Below are 22,890 nucleotides of genomic sequence, written 5' to 3'. Positions count from 1 at the left end.
GGGAACCAGTAATAAAAAAACTAGCAACCCACCACTGTCTGCAATGCTGCATTCTAGCCACTGTGCCATCTTGGCTCTTAGTAACATGGTTGTTAAGTGAATCTGGCTTCCCCATTGACTATGCTTGTCAGAAAGGTGATCACATGTCCCCAGGACACTGCAACTGTCATAAATGAGTCAGTTGCCAAGCGTCTGAATTTTGATCACAGGACATACGGATACTGCAACATCCATAAGTATGAAAAATGATCATAAGCCACTTTTTTCAGTGCTGTTGTAACTTTGAACAGTCACTAAATGAATATTGTAAGTCGAGGACTACCTGTAAAGGCTTTTGAAATGTGAATTCTATACTATGCTATAACTATGTCTGAGTAGAATGTAAGCCTTCCACAAAAAATATTAGTGCCCTTTAAAAAAATAACTGCTTGTTTAATTATTGTGCCTTTTAGCTAATGGCTTTCACCCAAGCTTGGGATCAACTGTATCCAATGTATACTTCAAATGGCAGGTCAGAAAGGGTTTTTTTGCCTAACACTTGACCTATTTTAGCTTACATCTGCTTCCTTTAATATGCCTTTTTTTTCTTTCTGTAATATAGATTACATAATTCTTTAAACCCATTACCTGGAGTCCTGTATTGCCTACTCCTTGAAAAGCTGCTTATTATCTTATTAAAAGCTGCCACTTGCTGTCTGAGAACTTACAGGACAAAGAGAAGAGAGAAATCAGCCCTGCCACAATAAATTCTTCTGTTCGATCACCAAAGTAGTATTATACTATGAGCTCATACAAGGTGGAGACTTGGTAGAGACTCAAGCAAGTAATGGCCTCTCTTCAAACCTACCACTGACATAGTTCTCACAAAACAACTTCATCTTCATAAGTCCTACATCTCTCTGACAAATGCACTTCGAGTGGCACTGAGTTTACATTGATATTGCCTCTTTAACTGTCATCCAAAACACAGACAAGCAAGGAACTCTTCAGCCTACTAATGTTTAAAATGTTAGTAGTCTGTTTACAAAACTTGTTTGATGCTTCAGGGCAAGCCATTTGACAGTGCAGCTTAGTGGCTTATCTAGATAAGAGGCTGGAGGAATATATTCTAAACTTGCTTGTTCTATTCCTTACCTGAATCACCTCATCAGATATGTTATATTTCTTCCCTCCCTCTACTGCACACATATGTGCAACTTCTATAGTTCCGTACAAAACAGCTGACAATGCAGTACATCACTGTAAGTGATATAAAGTCACTATTAATCAGAAACCACAACATCATCCTAAGAAAAGCCAGACACCGAAAACTGTGAGACAGCATCCCTAAACTTCAAACTTTATGCTTATGGTTGATTACAAAAAATATAACTAAATACCTCCAGCGTATATACCTGTATCATGGTTCTTCCTAAATACTAGTCACAGGCATTTGTAAATAACACTTAAACAGATTCTCTGCTCATTTGATCTAAGCATACAGACTTTAAATGCCTTGGCTGAAGGCTGAATATGCTATGACCTAAACACAGAAAAGGTCAAGGAAGTTATAGCCTGTTCTTCAAGAAATTGAAGAAATTGGGGGTGGCGCAAAGGCTCAGGGGTTAGGTGTTGGGTTCAACACCCAAGGGCCACACAATGGGGTGAGCTTCTGTTCTTGCCCCAGCTCCTGACCACCTAGCAGTTTGAAAGCATGCAAATGCAAGTAGATACATAGGTACCACTTCAGTGGAGAGGAAACAGCGCTTTGTGAAATCATGTTGGACACATGACCACAGAAATATCTTAGGATAGTGCTGGCTCACTGGCCCTTGAAATGGGGATGAGCACCGCCCCCTATAGTCAGTTATGACTAGGAGAGTAAAATCCACAGGGATTCCTTCCTTTCCTCTTTCCTTCATGAAATTATTGCATTTATTTTGGAAATGCATATTTCTTTATGAACCTACCTGTACAATGAAAAAATCTTTAGATGTCTGTCTTTGGATGACCTCACTGTCACAAAAAATGGCAGATAGAAGACAAATCTAGTGTCTTTTCTGTGCTGGCACCTTAGTGTTTTTGAAGTCCTATGGTTCTCTGCCTGTTCTGATGGGATTTTAATGCCACGGGAAAAAATCTTTTAAAATCCCCTAAGCATTTTAAACTGGTATTTTTTTCTCCAGTGATTGGACTTCATTACATTTTCCCATCTGCTGTTTTCATTTTAATGCTGTTATTTTATGATATGCATTTTATTACTTTTGTTGTAGTATTTATTTCTATTTTCATTACAAGACCACCCTGTGAAAGTGACTTAGAAGGGCAGCATATAAATAACAAAAATAAAAATAATAAAAATAATTTTAGAAGTGAAATAAGTGCAGCCATTCAGGCTTCAAACAGACTCTCAAAATATACTAAAATACGGACTTTTAAAAGATTTTAAGAAATGTACTGAAAATCCATTTGTTATTTTCACTTTCATGGGGCTTAGGGTTCTACTTCAATTTCAAGCACACCTCAGAGAAGCAAGGATAAGTATTTCAGCTTGAAACAATAAGCCACTAGAAATCTGACAACTCTCAATGTATCAAATGTAGTCTATAGGATAGATTTGCCTTTTTAAGATATAATCTTTAAATATCCTAGTTTTTTAAATGAAATATTTAAATGTAGTTGTCAATTCATTCTGAAGCCTCCTTTTCCAAAGCATTTGCAGCTATATATTAAACTGGATCTCAGTCCATCTATGCACTGCTATCAATTCAAACCTGGTGCTGTGGCTTTCAAATTAATCTGATTTATCAAAACGTTCCTCTTTATATACCATCTTAAGGATAATTTCTTGAGAATGCAGTTTGCAATCAACGTGTTAAGCCATTTTGGGAAAAAAGAAAAAGAAAGCAGGGGAACAAAAGACAGTGGAAGTGAGAGAGAGAGAAAAAGAGACAGCAAGAGACTATTGCCAGAACCGAGGTGGTTGAATCTATTGACATGCCCTACCAAGGACACAACTTTGTCCCTTGCCTCCCGTCTTGCCCACAATCCACCCATTCGCCCCCCTAAGAAAATGGCTTTGTTCTCACCTGGTCTGACTCCTGCTAGGACAGGCAGCGGGTGGTGGGTGAAAGCCATTCTCGGGGAGGTGGTGTGGGAGGACAGGGCACTGCAGAAATCCAGCTTTCCTGACTTCTTTAAAGAAGCCGGTCCTGGCAAGGAATCAGGGAGAAAGTTCATGGTTTAACAGGTGGAGGAAAGATGGATTAGTAGTTAGCCATGCTCTTTCATTCACTTCTGTGATCCAATTTATGTTCTACAACAAATCTAAGGGATTATATTGGGAATGGCTGCTTTCAATTTTTAGTTTCTCTACCTGTCACTGAACAGGTTAAAGAAGCAGCTCACATGTCTATTCTGCATAAAAGCCAACCATGAAGTAGATGTAGACAGACAGACAGACAGCATTATTATTCATTATTTCTACAGCACTAAATATATGCTATTAAGAGCAATCTCCATGTGTCTCTGAGGTGCTTCCATCAATAAAATAAAAATAAAAGTAAATAAAATCTTTGTGTCAGGTTTGGTTTCCCCCATAGAACCTACATACATCTAGGCAACATACAGAAGTGACTGCCTTAGCCTAATTCCAGGATTGTTTTTTTTTTTTTTTACCTGTACTCCAGCCTTTCCCCTTTTGGTCTCTCATTCAAGTACATACCCTTAGCTTCCAAGCACAAGACTAGATTAGTCAGATTCTACTACTTGCTAAGACTTAGCTCCATCAATCAAGGTGTGCAATAAATTAGTGTTTTGACTCCATCAGGTTGCAGCACTTTATTTCCTTTCAAGATTCTAGCTTTCCCCCCATCTCTGCTACTCACTATTCCTTGTCCTAGAGCACATTTAAGTTTGTTATATCTCAGTCACAAGATGTAATCTGAATGCTTATTAGGGTTTTCAAAGCCCTGCACCAGAGCAGTTTCTTGCCTTTGTTCTAAAGCAGTCTTGCTTCAGTGGAGTTTGCCATGCGATTGAAAATGCTTATTTGCATGACAAATGCTACTCTTCCTTTGAATTAACAGTTATTAAACATCAATATACATTTGTTCAAAGGCTGTTTAAGTTTGCTCCACAGTTCTCTGCAAAGACATAGATTTGTCACGTCATTTGAGCAAGGCCTTAGTTGGGTGCCAGGAAAACTAATAATACCCCCAAAGTGGAAAAAAAAATAGTAAAAGGCACAGGTACATGAAAAAAAAACCTCTTAATAATTCACAAAAGAACTATTGAAATTGCTTATTTTCCAGAACTGGCTTTAGTTCTTCACTGATCAGCACAGCTGGAATACTTTTCTGGTGTATTTTCCTGAATCTCTTGATTTCTACTTAATAATAAATACATTATTATTCATTAATTAGATTTAGGTTCTGTTTCTATTTTCTATCACTCAAGGCAACGTACATATGGTAATACTCCTGGGTTTGGGTTGGTCTGAGAGAGTGACTGGTGTAAAATCATGTTTTCCAGCATCCATGGCTAGAGCTCACCATATCCCAGTGTCTTATCCACTGTCAGGGATCCCCAGCCCATGGCCCATGGCCCACTACTTGAGCTTGAGCTTTCAGAACTGGGCCTCAGAAGTGGTGGGCAAGCATGCGCGTGCTCCATTTGTGCAAATGGAGCTGCACGTACAAACTTGCCTGCTACTTACGTGGAATCCCCTGTCCCTCTTTCCCTCCCCTGCCAGTCTGCAAAGCCAAAGAGGTTGAGGAACTCTGCACTATGGGAAAGTGGCTCTCTTGTCTTGACTGATACACTTATGTGAATCAGTGGTGGGGCAGATATCAAGGTGGGAAACCAAAGTGCCCAGCAAATGTCTGTTTTCAGTTTATTTATCTATTTGTTTATTTAATATATTTAATCACAGGGTTTGCCCCTCCCCGGGCTCCTCCCAAAAAACTTTGTATGCTGTACAAATCTAAGAAACCAAGCAGGCTATTCCAATTTCTTCTATCTTATATACCAGGTTGTGGTAGGACTGGGTCTTGCTAAAAGAGGAAAGAAGATCAGCCTGCAATTTAAATGACTGCAGAATTGTATGTTATGACCTCTCACAAGGCCAATGAGAAAATCTCAGTAAAATCAGACACCGGAACAAGCAGCCTATGAAGTTATATCTCAAGGATATAATTAGTCTGCTCCTATGAAATAAGTACACTAGAGTACATTATAAAGTATAAGTACATTATAATTAAGGAATCTTGGAATATGTTTGTCATTATCAACAATATTTTTCTTACATATTACAAGGCTTAATATCCTTGTACTATAACACAGTATAAAAGTATCAAGAGCCTTATAAGATATTCCGTAACAGATCAGTTTGGTCTGTTCTGTTCTAATAGTTAAGGTACCAGTCTAGAAACCAGGAAAATATGAGTTTTTAGGCAAGAAAGCCAGTTGGATAATTTTGGGCCAGTCACTCTCTCTCTCAGCCCATGACACAACCTTGGGTGAGACAAACCAGTCGGTCACTTTCTATCACAACCAATGGATCAACACTTGGTTGATCTAAAAAAAGGAGATCCTGCATTTGTGAGAAAACGCTACAAAGAAAAAAAAATCCCAACATTTTAAATGTTACTTTAAAATTGTTGTAGGACTCAGTTTTGACAGATACACTGATGATGGAGGCTGAAGAATTTGAACTATATTTTATTTTTTCCTGTTTTTCATATTCTTGGTGTCATATAATAGACAAATACACATAGTAATTTTATCTTTGAATGAGGAAGTTACGACTGACTGAGAATACTTCTGCAGTTGAAATTTGGAAATGTATTTTGCAATGGGGAAATGCTTTGCAATGGGAGTGGGAAAGAAAATGTGAATGCGAGTCCTGAAAATGGAGAAATACATCTTGGGCGGGGGAGGGGGGATTAAAATGGCAGAACATTTTATTTTCAGTGTGGTATAAGACTCCAGAACAAGGTTTATGGGTAAGTCCAATAGCAACTTGTACAGGCAAATTGCATATTTCATTGAGGATAACAGTTTTTATATATCTGGGAGTACCCAGGAAAAAAGAGAGCAGTGCAATAGAAATAAACAAATATTTTGAACAAGATAAACAAAAAGATTCCATATCTACTCTATAGAGTGTCTATATAAGTATCAACAAATAAGAAGTAAATCAAGAAATTCAAACTTTAATATGCAAAATGTAAATATGGAAGAATGTCATATGAATTAAAAGCTTTAAAGCTTAAAAGATAAGTGATTGAAATTTGGATGTATTCAGAAATAGTTGGGTATACTCAAGAACAAAATGTTGAACTGTCAGACAGATAATTCATTTGGCCAGCCACAATTTAGAAATTGTGATATGTGCTTAAGGTTCTTCAAGTCAAAGGACATATTACTTTCTTCCCTCAGGAAGCTGTTTAGTGAATAATGCCTCTTTTTCATAGCCTGTCACCAGCACATATCTCTCATTATATCAACATATTTATTAAATAGGCTTGCAAGTTTAATTTGCAAAGCTGTTTTATTATTTACTATTAATTTTAATATAGCTAATTTTCATTTCTGTACATAATTTATGCAGGGGTTGGAATTATCCGAGGCCAAATAAAGAATATTGTTTAACCATGCCTTTTTAGAACAACCATTTAAGAGTTATTTCCCATATGTTAAGGACATAAAAGGACATATCCAGCATTCTGTTCTTAAAGAAGCTACCCCAAACCTTCAGACTTGCACAGAAGGTCTGCATGAAATAGCACCTTATTAATTGTTATTTATTAACAGTGAACTCAGTTTCTGAAAATGCTTAATAGTATAATTAAATGTTACAGATCCACATGTAAAGGAAAATATTACCAGATTTAGTGGAATTCAAAACCAGCAGTAATACAACTCCTTCCCCCAACCCTAGGAGAGGAGGTTTCATTGAGTAGTGAACAAAGAGCTCAGTAAGAATTTAATATCTTTCTTCCTTCTATCTAGGACAGGGGTGTCAAACTCAATTTCATTGAGGGCCGCATGAGCATTATTGTTGCCTTCAAAGAGGCAGATGGATGTGGCTGGGTGGGAGTGGCTGGCTCGACTGACAGTGGAGAACCCTCTTCTTAGGCAAAAGGGGCTGAAGGATTTTTCATGTCCAGAACTACAAGAGAAAATTTTGAAGTGGCTCAGGCAGCTGCCTAATTCATTCATAGGAGGATAAGGAGGGTCAGCACAATCAGGTTTGAAAAACTTGATTATTGCAGCCAATCTCAATAAAAGTAGACTTTAGCCTTCTGGGAAGTTGATTTTCTGGTCTGGGTAGCCCAGAAGTGATGCTCAGGACCCAGAACTTCCTGGGGGGATTTGGCCTCTTGCTCCTCAACCCTCTAGTTTAAACAGCTCCTTCGGAGGCAGACTGGCTGATGGGATTCAGGAGATACTGGAATGATTTCAAGCACTGGGAAGCTCAGAACGTGTCCAGTTATTCCATGGATGGAACCTCAATGGACCAAGGGACAGAAGGCAGGATTGGAGGGGAGCCTAAAATGGCATCCCAATTCCTACAGAGGGTAGCTCCCTGGCTGGGCTTGAGCAGGGCAGGGAAAGGAGTCCCAGCTGCCTCTTGGAGATGGAAACTCCCCACTTTTCCCGTTCTCTGGGTCTGTTGGTGTAGCTGCAAGTGGAAGGTTCGTCCCATGTGTGTGGCTGGAGCTTAAGCACAAGGTTGGATGGTGGTGGAGAGTGGGCAGGGGCCACGATGTGGCAGTGTCAATGACTGGCTAGGTTGCCTTGTCACAGCCCCATTATCTTTATTTGCCCGCAGCTGCTGCAGCTGGAACAGGTCAGGCAGTCGCCCAGCGCATCCGATGAGCCAGATTGCCTGCCTCCCCCTCCATATCTCTGCCTCCATCTGCTGCTTAAAGGGCTGGCATGAAGGCTGCGGTGCTCTGACCCACTTGTGCAGTGCAGGCTGTGGGACCCTGAGGTGTGCAAATGTGGTACAGATAGGGCAAGGCTGAACACAGTTTATTGGATGTCCTGGGCTCACATCTAGCTGGCCGTCGCTGCCAGCCAATGAATGGCCAAGGAGCCAATGAGCTGCAGCTGCTGCGGGGAACCCCAGCCCCCGTGCACACACCAAGGGGAGCAACCAGCTGGGGTGGGCCAGGGCCGAGGCCCTTTTTCTGCTTCATTGACTGTGCCAAAGCCTTGATTGTGTGGATCAGAACAAATTGTGGGAAGTTGTTAAAGAGAAGAGTACCAGACCATCTAATTTGTCTCTTGAGAAACCTGTATGTGGGTCAAGAAGAAACAGTGAGAACTGGACAGGGAACCACTGATATGTTCAAAATTGGGAAAGGAGTCCGGCAAGGCTGTATACTGTCGCCCTGCCTATTTAACTTATATGCAGAGCACATCATGAGAAAGGCGGGGCTAGACGACTCAAAAATTGGAATTAAGATTGTCGGGAGAAATATCAACAGCCCCAGATATGCAGATGATACCACTCAAATGGCAGAAAGTGAAGAGGAACTAAAGAGCCTCTTGATGCAGGTGAAGAAGGAGAGGGCAAAGGTTGGCTTGAAACTCAACATTAAGAAAACTAAGATCATGGCATCCAGCCCTCTCAATTCCTGGCAAATAGATGGGGAAGAAATGGAGGTAGTGACAGCTTTTATTTTCCTGGGCTCCAAGAGCACCGCAGATGGGGACTGCAGCCAAGAAATTAAAATAAAAAAGCTATGGCAAATATAGACAGAATACTGAAAAGCAGAGACATCACCCTGCTGACAAAAGTGTGTATAGTCAAGGCTATGGTTTTCCCAGTTGCAATGTATGGCTGTGATCATAAGAAAGGCTGAGTGCCAAAGAATTGAGGCCTTTGAACTATGATGCTGGAGAAGATTCCTGTGAATCCCTTCGACTGCAAGACAATCAAACCTGTCAGTCCTAGAGATCAACCCTGACTGCTCTTTAGACGGTCAGAACCTGAAGATGAAACTCAAATATTTGGCCACCTAATGAGAAGGAAGGATTCAATGGAGGACAGCCTAATGGTGGGAAAGATTGAGGGCAAAAGAAGAAGGGGATGGCAGAGAATGAAATGGTTGGATGGAGTCACCAAAGCAGTAGGCGTGAGCTTAAATGGAGGATGATAGAGGACAGGAAGGCCTGGAGGAACATTGTCCATAGGGTCGCGATGGGTCGGACAGACTTCGCAAATAACAAACACAATGTATATTATGTATGGGTATGGGTAGATATATACTTTCTTTCGAGAGCAGGCAACAGAATTTCATTTTTAATGTGTGCCAGTGTGTTCATAGTACACATAGTACATAGTACATAGTGTGTTCATTGCCTTGCCTTGCCTTGCCCTGCCTTGCCTTGCCTTATAGAATATGCTTAGCAAAAATTAAAAATCAATTACTAAGACCTGAATGTGGAATGGAATATAGAAGAGAATGACAGTACAGCCTAGTTAGAACTAGAAACACTGCAACATTTTATTGTACATTGCTGGAATTAGCTGCTGTTCATAGCTCTGATGCTGCTGCCTTGGATAGCACTGATTTGTTGGCTCTTGGACTCATCCCTAGACTCTGTCTTTGAGCAGTTCACTTCGGTGTGAAATATAATACAGATAGGTGATGTTGTGTCAAAGCTGATTTAAAATCTACACATGGATTTCTTTTGTGTATGGATTTGTAGATTTACACTGTGGATTGATCTTGATTAAAAGCATCTACATCTCGGGAAACATGATTATGAGTTATAAAATGCTGTCTCAACAGATACGAAACAGGGAATCTGGTGACATACTCCTTGAATATTAGGGGACCAATACAATGCTTCATACATAAATGGGCCATTCCTGTTCATCACTATCTTTCTAATGCGGCACAATCTGGCACTTCAGCAGCAGGCAAGGGGGGCCCGAGAGAGAAAAGCCCCCAGCCTGTTATCTCATGCCAGCTGCCTAACACCTGATACCTGTGCACAGGGATAGGGAGGGGGGCTGCCAGCCAGCTGTGAACACCTGTCTCTGTCAGACGGCTGGATGGTCTCTCCAGCTGTTCATACAAGCCCTGCAGCTGTGTTGCTTAATTGGTGATTTGTTCAGATGGTTGGGAACAAACCTCAACAAGACAAAGGAGGAGGAGGGAGATGAAAGAAAGAGAAAAATGTGTTTGAATACAGCCTGTTCCACAGCCTTCAGCCCCCAGAAAACGAAGGAAGACACAAGTACAAAACAAGCCCACTCCCATAATTATTCCCTACAGATCAGCAGAATAATTTTGATTTATCAAATGTACTGCAAACACAGAGGAAGTGCAGCTTATAAAGCATTTAAGAAACTGGCTCAAGATGTTATGTGCTGCATGCTGCATTGGAACACTCCTTTTAATGGAGTATTCACCTATTTTCTTATGAAGTTACCCTAGAATTTGGAGGTAAAGTATCATCCAGACACAACTGTCCACTGCTTTATTCTGACAGTAAGTATGTACACAGGGGATGCTCCTTTTCTCCTATGACATCTGACTTACAAATGTATGTCTATACATAACCTGTCTATATTGTGGGATAAAGATATTAATATGCAAAGGGGTTCAGAAGAATACCTAGACTTTCCATGTTAGCATATAAAAATGATGTAAATGAAAAAAAAACCAATACAGTATTAAGAATCTTCTTTCCATCTTCTATGTCATCCAAGACTTATATTAATTTCCACCCCTAATGGGCTACTGGCTGATCTGTCTAATCCCCTAAAACAAGGCAGTATTTTGAAAACACAGTTGAACAGGGGATTACTTTAAATGGTGGAAGTTGTAACTGTATACATGTACATCTCACCACAGCTACTGTATGGGCTGATAGTATTTCCAATAAAGCAAATTTAGTTTTTGTGAAGATTGAATTTTTAAAACATTTTTCTTCATTCACATTGGTTAAGGAATACAGGATAATTTCTTCTGGAATGAAGGAAAATACCCCGCTAAGCAAACAGGTGAATACCCAAACGAAGAATAATAAATATAATAAGAGCAAATTACTATTTAAATTCAAAGCAAAAAATAATAATGCAAGAATTAAAATATATTGTATATCTTACATAGAGAACAGAACAGAACTCAGCTTTCCTATAGCTCAGATGTGATCAAGCTTACTTCAGCAGTTCTTCAATCAGAATCGCCAGAGAGGTTTCAGATAAGCCAGGAATATATCCTAAACCAGGGGTGTCCAAACTTGGCAACTTTAAGACTTGTGGACTTCAACTCCCAGAATTCCCCAGCCAGCTGTTGAAGTCCACAAGTCTTAAAGTTGCCAAGTTTGGACACCCCTGCTCTAGACCATATAGTCAGTTCATTCTAGCCACCAGCATCCCATTCCTCCCTCCTATTTATTACACTAATTCCAATACAGCCAGAATCCATTCTTGCAAATCATTAGATTTCCAGCACTGTAAGAAATCCCAGTATGGACAGCTGCCATGCCTTACATTGGAGTCCATTGCTCAATCCTTCAAACTATGTAGCAGCTACTTCATTCCCATTATCCTGTACACAAACCTCTTTACCCTGGACATTAATACTCATTCTTTTTACTCATGAAGATTATGTCATGCATATATTCGACTTATACATGCCAATATGCTCTCATTCATACTCACAAGCTAGTATTTTTGAGGTAGCTATATAGATATTTCATTCTGCAAAACTACACAGGAGTTGTATGGCATAGTTGTATCACAGTCTTTGAAGTCTACACAAATTTTATTCAATGTGTACAATTTACTATTGGTTCCATTATGCTTATATAGTATTTCAGAACACCTTATTTCACTGGGTTTCATGCTGGGGAGCTTCATATATTATTGCATACCTAGTGTTTTTTGCTAGTATTAGAGAGATATGTATGGTACTCCTTAGTTTCAAATCTCATCCATACTGGACTGAGAGTTATCCACCCCTTATGAGGCATCTTTGCCCATGTGCTCTGTGTAGGCTTAACTTCAATTTGTTTTAAACTGAGACTCCATCTGTATTTGGGTATGTGTCTGTTAAAGGGCTATGTTTCATATTTGTTGTAAGCAACCACATACCAACTTGCTTGAACCATTCCCTAAACAACTTCCAATCTGTAGAATCCAAACAGAACTCACCTGAAACAAACATAATTGCCACTTATCCTATACCTTCTTAACAAAGCATTAATTAGAAAATATGGTTACTGTATTGGAAGAACAGATGCAATTGTGGATGAAATCTCTGCAGGTCTAATGGAGATGGTAAATAAACAGCAAAGATCAGACCAGTCCTTTTGCTTTTGTTTCCCATCTCAATATAGGTTAACTGATGAGGAAAGACTGTTGCCTCTTACCTGCATCCACATCATTGGGCCAACCACTGGATTGGCTGCTGCCAGCTGCTGGGGACCGTCCCGTCCCAGGATAAAACACATCATCTACTGGACTCTCCATTTCGCTGTCATCTAGTGACTTAGGCCTTTTGGTGGAACTGCAGTGAAAACATAACACAGACACATAGATCATAAGCAATGATGTAATGAAATACAGGGTTAAGTACTTACTCCCCCACCCCTCACAGTTGGGACTAATTACTACAAGAAATGTCATTTGGTTTGAAGAGTCTTTCAAAGATTTCTGCACTACAAAAAGATTGTAGGAGACCTACCTACTAGAAGGTGGAGATGTTATTGACCGTCTACCAAGAGCCACTTGATTGATGTTGTAGTAACTGGGACTCTCCAGATCAGCCAGAGAGAAGTTTGGACCAGACGCTGTGGCAACAGGAGCTAAGAGGTAAGAGGCAATAACTCAACAGACTGGAAGAAAGGCAGCATGAGAAAAACAAAGGCTCAAACTGATTTCCTGTTGAATTTCTTGAATTGAAATAATAATAATAATAATAATAATAATAATAATAATAATAATAATAATAATAATAATAATAATAATAATAATAATAATAATAATAATTCTAAATTTATCAGACTTGAACATTCTAATGCTACAAAAACCCACCCTACTTGGAACAGCTTATATCCTCTGACGTTATCTTAACAGTTCCTAGGTCCTTGATTAGGACTCAAGCTGTTGAGCTACCAACCAGCCCCAAAGGCTGTGAATCTCACCAAAGATTAACTATAATAACAACAACTGCAAAAAACTGTGTTACTCGGAACATTGTATATTTTAAGAAGGTACTTGATTGATACCTACAACGCTGGCAGCAACCCGTATCAACCATTAGCACCAGTTAATAATATTTGTGATGTATTTTTAATGTTCAGTTTACTGAGTTTCATGTTTAATGAATAAAATATAATAATAATAATAATGACAACAACAAAACAACAACAACAACAACAATAATAATGGAGTTGTAAACATGACCAATCACAAAGAGTACTGGTATCAACTAGTCATTTGTACCATATGCATTCAGGCAAAATTATCCAAGTTACAGAGTAATTTCAGTGGAAAGGAGGGAGGGGGGAAGGAAGGAAGGAAGGAAGGAAGGAAGGAAGGAAGGAAGGAAGGAAGGAAGGAAGGAAGGAAGGAAGGAAGGAAGGAAGGTTTTTTTTTCTGTTATCCTTCTGTGTTTCCATTTGATTGTAATAGAGGTTTGAATACACGGCACATAAAAAGGCTGCATATTTCTGGAATTTGACAGTAAAAGAGCATTTTGCTGTAAGAAAGATGTCAGGAAGGTTAAATTAGGAAGTGTGAAGAATGCATCAAATAAATCAATATCTTTATTACTTATTTTAGATTTTACCCTTCTCTATAGAACTCCAAATTGCTCACAAAAAGATAGAAATATAAAATATTAAACAATAGAGAAGCATGATATTAATATATTGCACTAAATATTTAAAATATTTAAATCACTAAAACTTACTGATATACTCTCAAAAAGATCATACTGTACATTGAAGATCTAGAAGACTATTAGTGAAGATGGGCAGCTCTTGAGTTTCAAAGTCCAGGGATAACCTCTGAAAAAGCTCTTTTTCTAGTCATCAGATGGCTTTCAGATGCTTGAGTTCTTACAACACTATCAGAATAGAACTCGAAGGGACCTTCGGGGTATTCTAGTCCAACCCCCTGCTCAAACAAGAGACCCTATACCAGTGTAGGCGAAATGGGAGTGTGTGTGCGTGTGTCAGTGGTGGGTTCCAGATCCTGTTGCAACCAGTACGGGACAACGGGGCCAGGTGTCCACCACATGAACGCGCACAGCGCACACATGTGTACTTACCACCTGCGATGCTCCAGCTGCTCAGCGGAGCGTCGTGCAGCAGGTGGGACCTCCAGAGCACTGTACCAGAATGGTACCTGGTGCTCCCAGAAGGCACTGGTACACCTGTACTGGGGCGTACCGGTCGTAACCCACCACTGGTGTATGTGTGCATGTGTGTGTGCATGTGTGTGTCAGAAACCAGAAGACCAGCCACCTGATATGCATGTGCCATTAGGCAGCTGCTCTTCCGGTTTCTGGCCACCTGGTCTTCTAGTTTCTGGCATGCATGCACGCGTGAAGACCAGGTGGCTGGTGCCCATGTGCGCACAGGAAACCAGAAGAAAAGCCGCCCAGTGCAAATGCTGGCAGAAGATGATCTTCTGGTTTCCAGCATGCGCATGTGCACCGACCACTTGGTCTTTGCATGCATGCGTGCCAGAAACCAGAAGACCAGGTGGCCGGTGCACATGTGTTCGCTGGAACCTGGAAAAGAAGCCACCAGGTCATGCACACCGGGTGGAATTCTCTTCTGGTTTCCAGTGCTCCTATGCGCATGAAGACCAACTGGCTAGCTAGCACATCAGAACCCAGAAGAGCAATGGGCGATGGCTTACAGGCCTGGAGAGATAGCTCTGTGTGCCACTTCGGGCATGCATGCCATAGGTTTGCTATCACGGTCCTATACCATTTCAGAAAAGTGACTGCCCAATTCTTAAAAACCTCCAATGATGAAACACCCAGAACGTCTGGAGGCAAGCTGTTCCAATGGTTAATTGTTCTCACTGTTGGGAAGTTTCTTCTTAATTCCAGGTTGCTTCTCTCCTTGTTTAGTTTCCATCGTTTCTTCTTCTGGCCCTCTGTTGCTTTGAAAATTTGCCCTCAGCTCTTTGTGACAAGCTCTCAAGTACTGGAATATTGCTATCATGTCCCCCTTAGTCCTTCTTTTCTCTAGACTAGCCAAACCCAAATCCTGCAACCGTTCTTCATATATTTTAGTCTTTAATCATCTTAGTTGCTCTTCTTTGCACTTTCTCCAAAGACTTAACATCTTTTCTGTAATGTGGTGACCAAAACTGGATGCAGGTGTGGCCTTACTAAGGCTTTATAAAGTGGTATCAATACTTCACCTGATTTTGATTCTATGCCTGTGTTTATACAACCAAAGATTCTATTAGCTTTTTTGGCTGCTGCCATATACTGCTGGCTCATATTTAAGTGATCATCCTCTAGGACTCAAATGTTTCTCTCATAGTTACTGGTTTTTTGAGTCAGGTTTCACCTAATCTGTTCTTGTACCTTTGGTTTTTCCTGCCTAAGTGTGAAACCTTGCTTTTCTCCACATTAAATTTCATTTTGCTGGATAAGGCCCATTGTTCAAGTGTGTCAAGATCTTTTTGGATCCGGAGCTTGTCTTCTGGGGTGTTGGCTATTCCTGCCAGCTTATTGTCATCTGTAAATTTGATGAGTTCCCCTTCTATTCCATCATCTTCCCTCATCTAATCATTTATGAAGATATTGAAGAGCCTAAGAGGGAGCCTTGTGGTATCCCACTTCTTACTTCCCTCCAAGTAGATGTAGTACCATTAAGGATGACTCATTGAGCATAGTTTCTCAGCAGGTACAAATCTATCTGGTAGTGTTGTTGTCTATCCCACATTTTTCTATCTTACCAAGAAGTAATTTGTGGCCTACTTTGTTGAATGTTTTGCTGAAGTCTAAGCATACTATGTCCATAGCATTCTGCTGCTCTACTAATTTAGTCACTTTGTCAAAGAATGAAATAAGATTGGTTTGGTATAGTCTGTTTTCAACAAACCCATGCTGGCTTTTTGTTATAACTTTGTTTATAGATGGTCGCAGATCTGTTTTTGATTATCTCGGGTATTGATGTTAAATTCATTGATCTGTAGTTTCCTGGGTCTGTTTTTTTCCTTTTTTTGAAGATGGGAACCACATCAGCTCTTTTCCAATCCTCAGTTAATTCTTTGGTGTTCCAGGATTTTTAAAAGATATGGTACAATGGTTCTGAGATAACATCTGCCAGCTCCTTTAGAACTCTGGCATGTACCATATTTTTCGGACTATAAGACGCTCCAGACTATAAGACGCAGCTAGCTTTTGGGGGGGAAAACAAAACAAAATCTGCCTCTGCTTCCCAGCATCCATCTGATATTCACCTGGCCAGTTCACCGTGGCCATTCACGCCACCGCAGCCCATTTGCTGCTGCCACTGTCCATTTACCACTGTCCATTCACTGCTGAGAGTTTGCAGCAGCCTGTTTGCGCCACCACCACAGCCCATTTAACACCACTGCCACCTGTTCACTGCAGCTACCCGTTCACTGCCTCCCATTCTAGAGCAGCTGATCAGTGCTGCACCAACCCCCCTCCACCCCATTGCAATATTTGCTGTATAAGACATACAGACGTTTCTACCCATTTTTTTGGGGGGGGGGGAGTGCGTCTTATACTCTGAGAAATATGGTAATCCCTCAAGTCCCAGTGATTTATATTAATCAAGATCAGATAGGTGTTCTTTAACCATTTTCTTGTTTATTTTAATTTTTATTTCTAGTCTGTCTTTTACAGTTATGTTTTTGGTAGGTTGGGCCATAGTTTCTTTTTGTGTGAAGACTGTTGCAAAGAATGAGTTAAACAGTCTCTTCTGCCTGTTACTTCCTTGTCATTTTCTCTTAAGTGGACCTACTGTTTCCTTGACTTCTTTCTTGTTATTTATATATTGAAAGAAACTTTTTAAAATTATCTTTGACTTTTGTTGCAAGTCTTTGTTTATTCTGAGCATTTGCTTTCCTGATTTCATCTTTGCAGATTTGGGCTATCTGCTGATACTCTGCCTTAGTTATGTGTCCCTCTTTCCATTTTTTTTGCATTTCTCCTTTTTGTCTTTCAGTTTTTCAGAGAGATCTTTGTGCAACAAGGCTGTTTTTTTCTTGGATTTCTTATTCTTCTTTTTTCAGTGGTATTGTGCTGGACTGGGCATTTATGGTCATATTTTTCAGAGTTTCCCACACTTCTTCAGTTGTTTTCTCCTTTAGGATTTTCATCCATGGAATCTTTCTTAGACTCCCTCTCAGTTTGTTAAATCAGCTCTTTTAAAGTTTAAGACAATGGCTGGAATATGTTCTACTGCTTATGTTTACATTATATTGAATTCCAATATAATGTGATCACTTTTGCCCAAAGTTCCAACAACTTCAACTCCCTCTATCACTTCTTTTCTATTAATAAGAATTGGGTCCAATATAGCTTTTCCTCTAGTTCCCTCCTCTACCTTTTGGATGACAATTGTCAGCTAGGTTGCTTAGGGATATGTTTGATCTCCCACTTGCTGCAGAGTTTGTCTCTCAGTTGGTATCAGAGTAGTTAAAATCTCCCACTACTACCGTGGTATATACTGTTCACTAAGGTTGCATTACTATTACTATCAGTCTTCTCATCGTTCCTGTCACCCATCTCCTCCCACTTATGATTGTATGTCTAACTTTGTTGCTTGTATCATTACGATTTATATTGATATTGATTGTTTCCTGATTGCTTATTTGTACCCTATGGTTATCATTAAGTGTTGTACCTTATAATTCTTGTCAATTGTATCTTGTCTTTTTATGTACGCTGAAAGCATATGCACCAAAGACAAATTCCTTATGTGTCCAATCACACTTGGCCAATAAAGAATTCTATTCTGTTTTTCTATTCTATTGTTAATTGTTTAGCAAAAAGTTCATCTATTTATTTTGCTTGGTTGGGTGACCTGTAGTATGCGCTATAGTAATGTCATTCTTTTTTCTTTTTATATTGACCTATATGGATTCTAGGAGGTTTTCATTCTTAGATTTCTGTAGTGATGTAGTGATCTTAATATATAATGCAACTCCATCTTGTCTTTTGTTAGGTCTGTTTCTTATCCTTCCATCAGTACATTCCAGTCATGAGTTTCATCCCACCATGTTTCAGTAATGGCAAATATATCCCTAAACTTTGAACATTCGTGCATAGGGATTGGAGTTCTTTATAGGTATAAAGAAAGTATATTTCTTATATCTCCTACTTTGTATCTGGGTTTTTCATCCTTTCCATCACTCTCTACTTCATTGTGCTTTTCCTTTTTTTCTTCTTTTTCTTTCTGTTTACTCCCTTACCTCTTTACATGATTGGTTATCTTGTGGTTTTTGCTTGGAATTAGGTTCTAAAGGTTTTCAAGATTTCTCCACCCCCCCTTCAATTTTAGTTTAAAGCCCTTCTGATAAGCCCTTTCTAAATATATTATTTTCAGTTCTTGTGAGGTTCACTCCATCCCTTGCCAGTAGTGCTTCATGTAGGTAATGTAGACCATGGTCAAGAAAACCGAAGTTCTCTTGACAACACCAGTTTTTAAGCCAATGGTTCATTTCTAAAATCCTTTGCTCCCTTATTGGATGTTAGCCTTTTGTTAGAAGTCGAGATGAAAACACCACTTGAGCTCCTAATTCTTTAACTTTCTTCCCTAGCTGTTTGTAATCTTTTGTATTGTCCTTAGATTCATTGTTGTGTCATTGGTCTTCATGTGCAGAAGGGGTAGTAATCCATGGGGTTGATTATTTTAGTAAGGTTCCCAGTTACATCTTTGATTTTTGTTCCAGGGAGACAACATACCTCCCTAGACTGACTATTCGGCCTGTAGACTATAGTTTCTATTCCCCAAAGAATCACATTTCCTATCATCAATATTCACCTTTCCCCCACCCTAAGGAAGTGTTGAATACTATTCTTCCTATCATAGAAATGCTGGGTTGTACCTCATTTTTAGAAGCTACTGATGACTGCTTTTATAAATGTTTTTTTTTCTTCCAGAGAGAGGTTATGAAAGCATTTGTTCAGTTCCAGAGGGGCTTCACTGGAGTAGTCTAGGGTAGATAGTAAAAGCTTTACTCTTGATTGCTGTTTACTTCTAAAAGTAACATATTTCCATCAGTCTTGCTCTTTAGCTTCTCATATATAGGGTCATTTTTTTGGGGGGGAGCTGTTTAGGGAACACATTTGAGCCTTATTGTGTTCAATTTGGGTGTATTCATTTTCTTCTTTTTGTTCACATATGGGGTCATTTTTAAAGAGATTGTTTGCTTCCTATTTTAATTTTAATTTTGGTGTAGTGTTCTTGTTTAGGTTGGGGATTTTCACTTTGTTCACTGAGTTTCAGAGTGCCTAGGGTTGTTTCTAGACCCTTTATTTCTTCTTCTAGTAATTTATATGATTTACATTTAGCACCATATGGCAGGTCTTCAGATATCCAGGTCTCAAACTTTTCAGGACTTTAGACAGTACAACTGTTTCAGTTGGGAAGTCACCTGTCCCATAGATGCAGTTCCAGAAGCTACAGTATTCTGGATAAATTATTGTTTCTGAATACTTTTCTAAAGTAGAGCGTATGGCAATAATACAGATGTGATGAAATGAAAGCATTTTATTACTAGACAAATCTACATTCTTAAGGAATGGACACAACTAATTGTATAAAGAAATTTCTGCTAACATCTAAACTTCCATTTCATAACTATAGAATGCAGCATTTCAATTAAAATATAATGGGAGACCTATCTATATGCCATTTACATATTTCAGTTTTGTTCTCAAAAACAGGAAGACAAAATTGAAGAGAAGAAGAAGCACTTCCTAGTGATTGGGATTGGGCACAACTACTGCTGATTTTTGCTAATTGCTGTGCTGTGCATTCCTTGTGAACTTTACCCATCAATAGAGATGGCCAAAATCAAGTTGGTGCCTCCACAGAAAACGAATCTTAATTGTGGTGGAAATATCATAGTAAATTAAATAACTGGCTATGATTACTTTATGTGCCCATATCTTTTAGACCACATTATGATAATAAATGTTCAGATGTCTTAACATTGCCAACATTGCACTTCAATTTACTCAGTAATGCAAACTCTTTAAAAATAGTAAATAATTACACACAGAGAGAAAAAGAGAGAGTGAAAGAGGGAAGAAGCCAAATGTTTAAATTATTTATTTTGGAAGAAATTAGCAAACAAATTCTAACAGGAAATTAATTAGCTCATTAGAGAAGATTAGAATGCATGTTAAAGCAAATGGCTAAATAGAAATAGTATTAATAACAGCAAATGAAAATCTATGTACGGGCCTAAGGCTAACAAAGTCAGAAAACTCAGGTAGTAACTGAGAATAGTTGGCTTGCAGACAAACAAGGTGTCAACTTGCAAAGCACTCCTGGCCTGTACTGAAGTTGTGTCAACTTTTTTTGACACGAGGCCCCCAAAAATAGGAGTTTCTTCTTCAAACTGAAATATGGATCCTGACTTAGGCAGAACTAGTGGGGCTTCCCTGCATAAAGATATCAGAGTTTCTCTAATAGGACTCTGAACCAATATATATTATTGCCCAGAAAGTATATGTTAATAGAGAGGAATAGGATTTGGCAATGGCAAACCTGAATCTCTGACCATAAATTAATACCATAATGTCTTATATCAGTTTGAGGTTGTGAAAAACAAGAAGATACGCTGCAAGCCATAAAATAGGCTTAACTCCCCAACAGTTCTGCCATCACACCAAACAAACAAACAAACAAGAAATAGGAAAATACAGAGTTTGGAACCATGCTTATGTAAAAGATATGTCCTCCCTCTGCATCATTAACCTATCCATTGTGGACCTCACAATCTCCAGAACCCATCAGAAGCAATAGCAAAAGAGAATCCTTGCACTGAAGGCTGGATTTTACTTTCTTAGTTATATAAACTCAAGAGAAAACACACACCTAAACAAATTTAAGAAACGTTAGAAAGTAAAACAGAGCACGACTTGCAAGTACCTAGAGATAGCAAAGTGTACTTAAATATACCATTTTGGGGGTCTTACTCTGCCATTGAAAATATAATCAGCAAGTATTGGTCTGGAGACTGAATACTTCTTTAAGTCAATTAGAGTTAGATCCATCAGATTAGAATTTCAGATGGATCAACTGAATAATTATGCAAAGATAAAATTTCCTGAACTCTTTCTCTGGATACAAAGCTTTCTGTGCTAAAGTGTTCCTTTGATTTGAGGTAACTTTGCTGCAGTTAGTTAAGCTTATATCATATCAGCATTCTTTGCTGAGAAAGGCTGTCTACAAAAATTCTTAGGAACAAATATCATGGGTGTCAAACTCGTAGCATCACGTTGCCATAACGTGACATTTTGTGACATTTTTCCCATTTGCGGAGCTGGGGTGGGCATGGCCTGCGCATGACACATCTGGCCCATGGACTGTCAGTTTGACACCCCTGTAATATATGCTTAAAGGTGAGGCTGATTCAATTCATTACTCTCAGTGCAGCGGGTCAGAATACAGTTGCCATTTGTACTGCAGCATCCACTTCTACTGATTCTACATATATGAATATCTTGTACCTTTCTGTCAGAAAGTAATTTTAATATTCATGTTAGATTACAGAGAAAAAGAAATTGTTTGATGGAAGAAAAGACTTCGCAAATTTTCCAAGTATCTTTAAATAAAAGTTCTTCTTAACAGAGAAAAGAATGGAAAAATTCTTGGAGGATGTCCCTCCAATGCCATAAAAGTTTTGTCCAAAAGTAACCTGAAAAGAGCCTCCATGTTCACACCAATTCCTTGAGAAATCAGGAAGTTCCGTTTTTGTTCAAAATGTACTATTTATTAATGTACTAAGTGTTGGGAGGGAGAGACCAGTAATAATTCTAAGAGAAATGCTAATGAATTCAGAATTTCTTGCAAGGGATATGTATTTGGAAGACATCTACCTAAATAGACACACACCTATTTCATTAGAAGCATTTGAGAACCAGTACAGCCATAATCACAGCTCTCACTATCTTTTCTCAGCAATTTTACAACCCGAGAAGATGCCCCAGAGAAGATATGTGCATCCCCGAATCTCATCACCTTAAAATCACCACACCAAACCTGCAGTTTCAGTTGCCTTAACTTACTCTGTGACACTCTCACCAGCTCTGTAACATTCCAAACGCCTGATGTCACGAAACAGTCCTGGAAGGTCAAATGCCCTACAAAGAGAAAAAGGCACACATAGACTGGGTCATGAGGAAGGAGTAGAATATGAGACGCTATAGCAATTGGAGACTGGGATGGTTTGCTGTACTGTGGCTGGATAGAAATAAATTCTAATTTGCTATCTATCTTTTGTCTCTTTTGCAAATTGCATCTTAACCTCAGCTTTGAATCCCATTCCTCCTCTTCCTCTTCCGGTTTTAATTCAAGGCTAGTCCATGATTTCAAATCTGCATATTTACTCCCACTCTAAGATTACAAATCCCACCTTGCTTGCCCCTACATTTATTTCTCAAGAATTCCATATCAATCTACAAATATCTGTGACTCCTGATCATTCTCTACTCATCCTCACCTGGGTGCAGAAACAGATATTGGAGGGAAAGGGCTTCAATGAAATTCAAAATGGAATATAAGAATGTTGAGTATGGAATCCAACTTTGAGCAGAATGTTGAACAGTGATTCACTCACCATTGGGCAGTGGTTTAATGTCCGCATCTCCTTGCTGGTTTGAATTATCTGATTGTCCGGATTCTAAAACACAGAAGGAAAAA

At 39.2% G+C, this 22,890-nt stretch overlaps 1 protein-coding gene across 6 annotated transcripts in view; it reads right to left on the bottom strand.

The window, feature by feature from the left end:
• Positions 1 to 22,890, bottom strand: part of NFIX (nuclear factor I X) — a 219,297-nt gene that overhangs the window by 32,789 nt on the left and 163,618 nt on the right. For 4 of the 6 annotated variants that reach the window (XM_081936955.1, XM_081936959.1, XM_081936958.1 and 1 more), the window contains exons 3-7: positions 22,808 to 22,870; positions 22,257 to 22,331; positions 12,696 to 12,816; positions 12,382 to 12,518; positions 3,069 to 3,191 (exon numbers count right to left, since the gene is read on the bottom strand). In XM_081936955.1, coding sequence (XP_081793081.1) covers positions 3,069 to 3,191; positions 12,382 to 12,518; positions 12,696 to 12,816; positions 22,257 to 22,331; positions 22,808 to 22,870 — 519 coding nt within the window. The remainder of the gene's footprint in view (positions 1 to 3,068; positions 3,192 to 12,381; positions 12,519 to 12,695; positions 12,817 to 22,256; positions 22,332 to 22,807; positions 22,871 to 22,890) is intronic. The other 2 variants (XM_081936957.1, XM_081936960.1) reach the window with 1 other exon arrangement.

Source organism: Natrix helvetica (assembly GCF_964273705.1).
Source record: "Natrix helvetica genome assembly, chromosome: 1".
Classification (NCBI taxonomy): domain Eukaryota; kingdom Metazoa; phylum Chordata; class Lepidosauria; order Squamata; family Natricidae; genus Natrix; species Natrix helvetica.
This window is presented reverse-complemented; position numbering and strand designations above follow the sequence as displayed.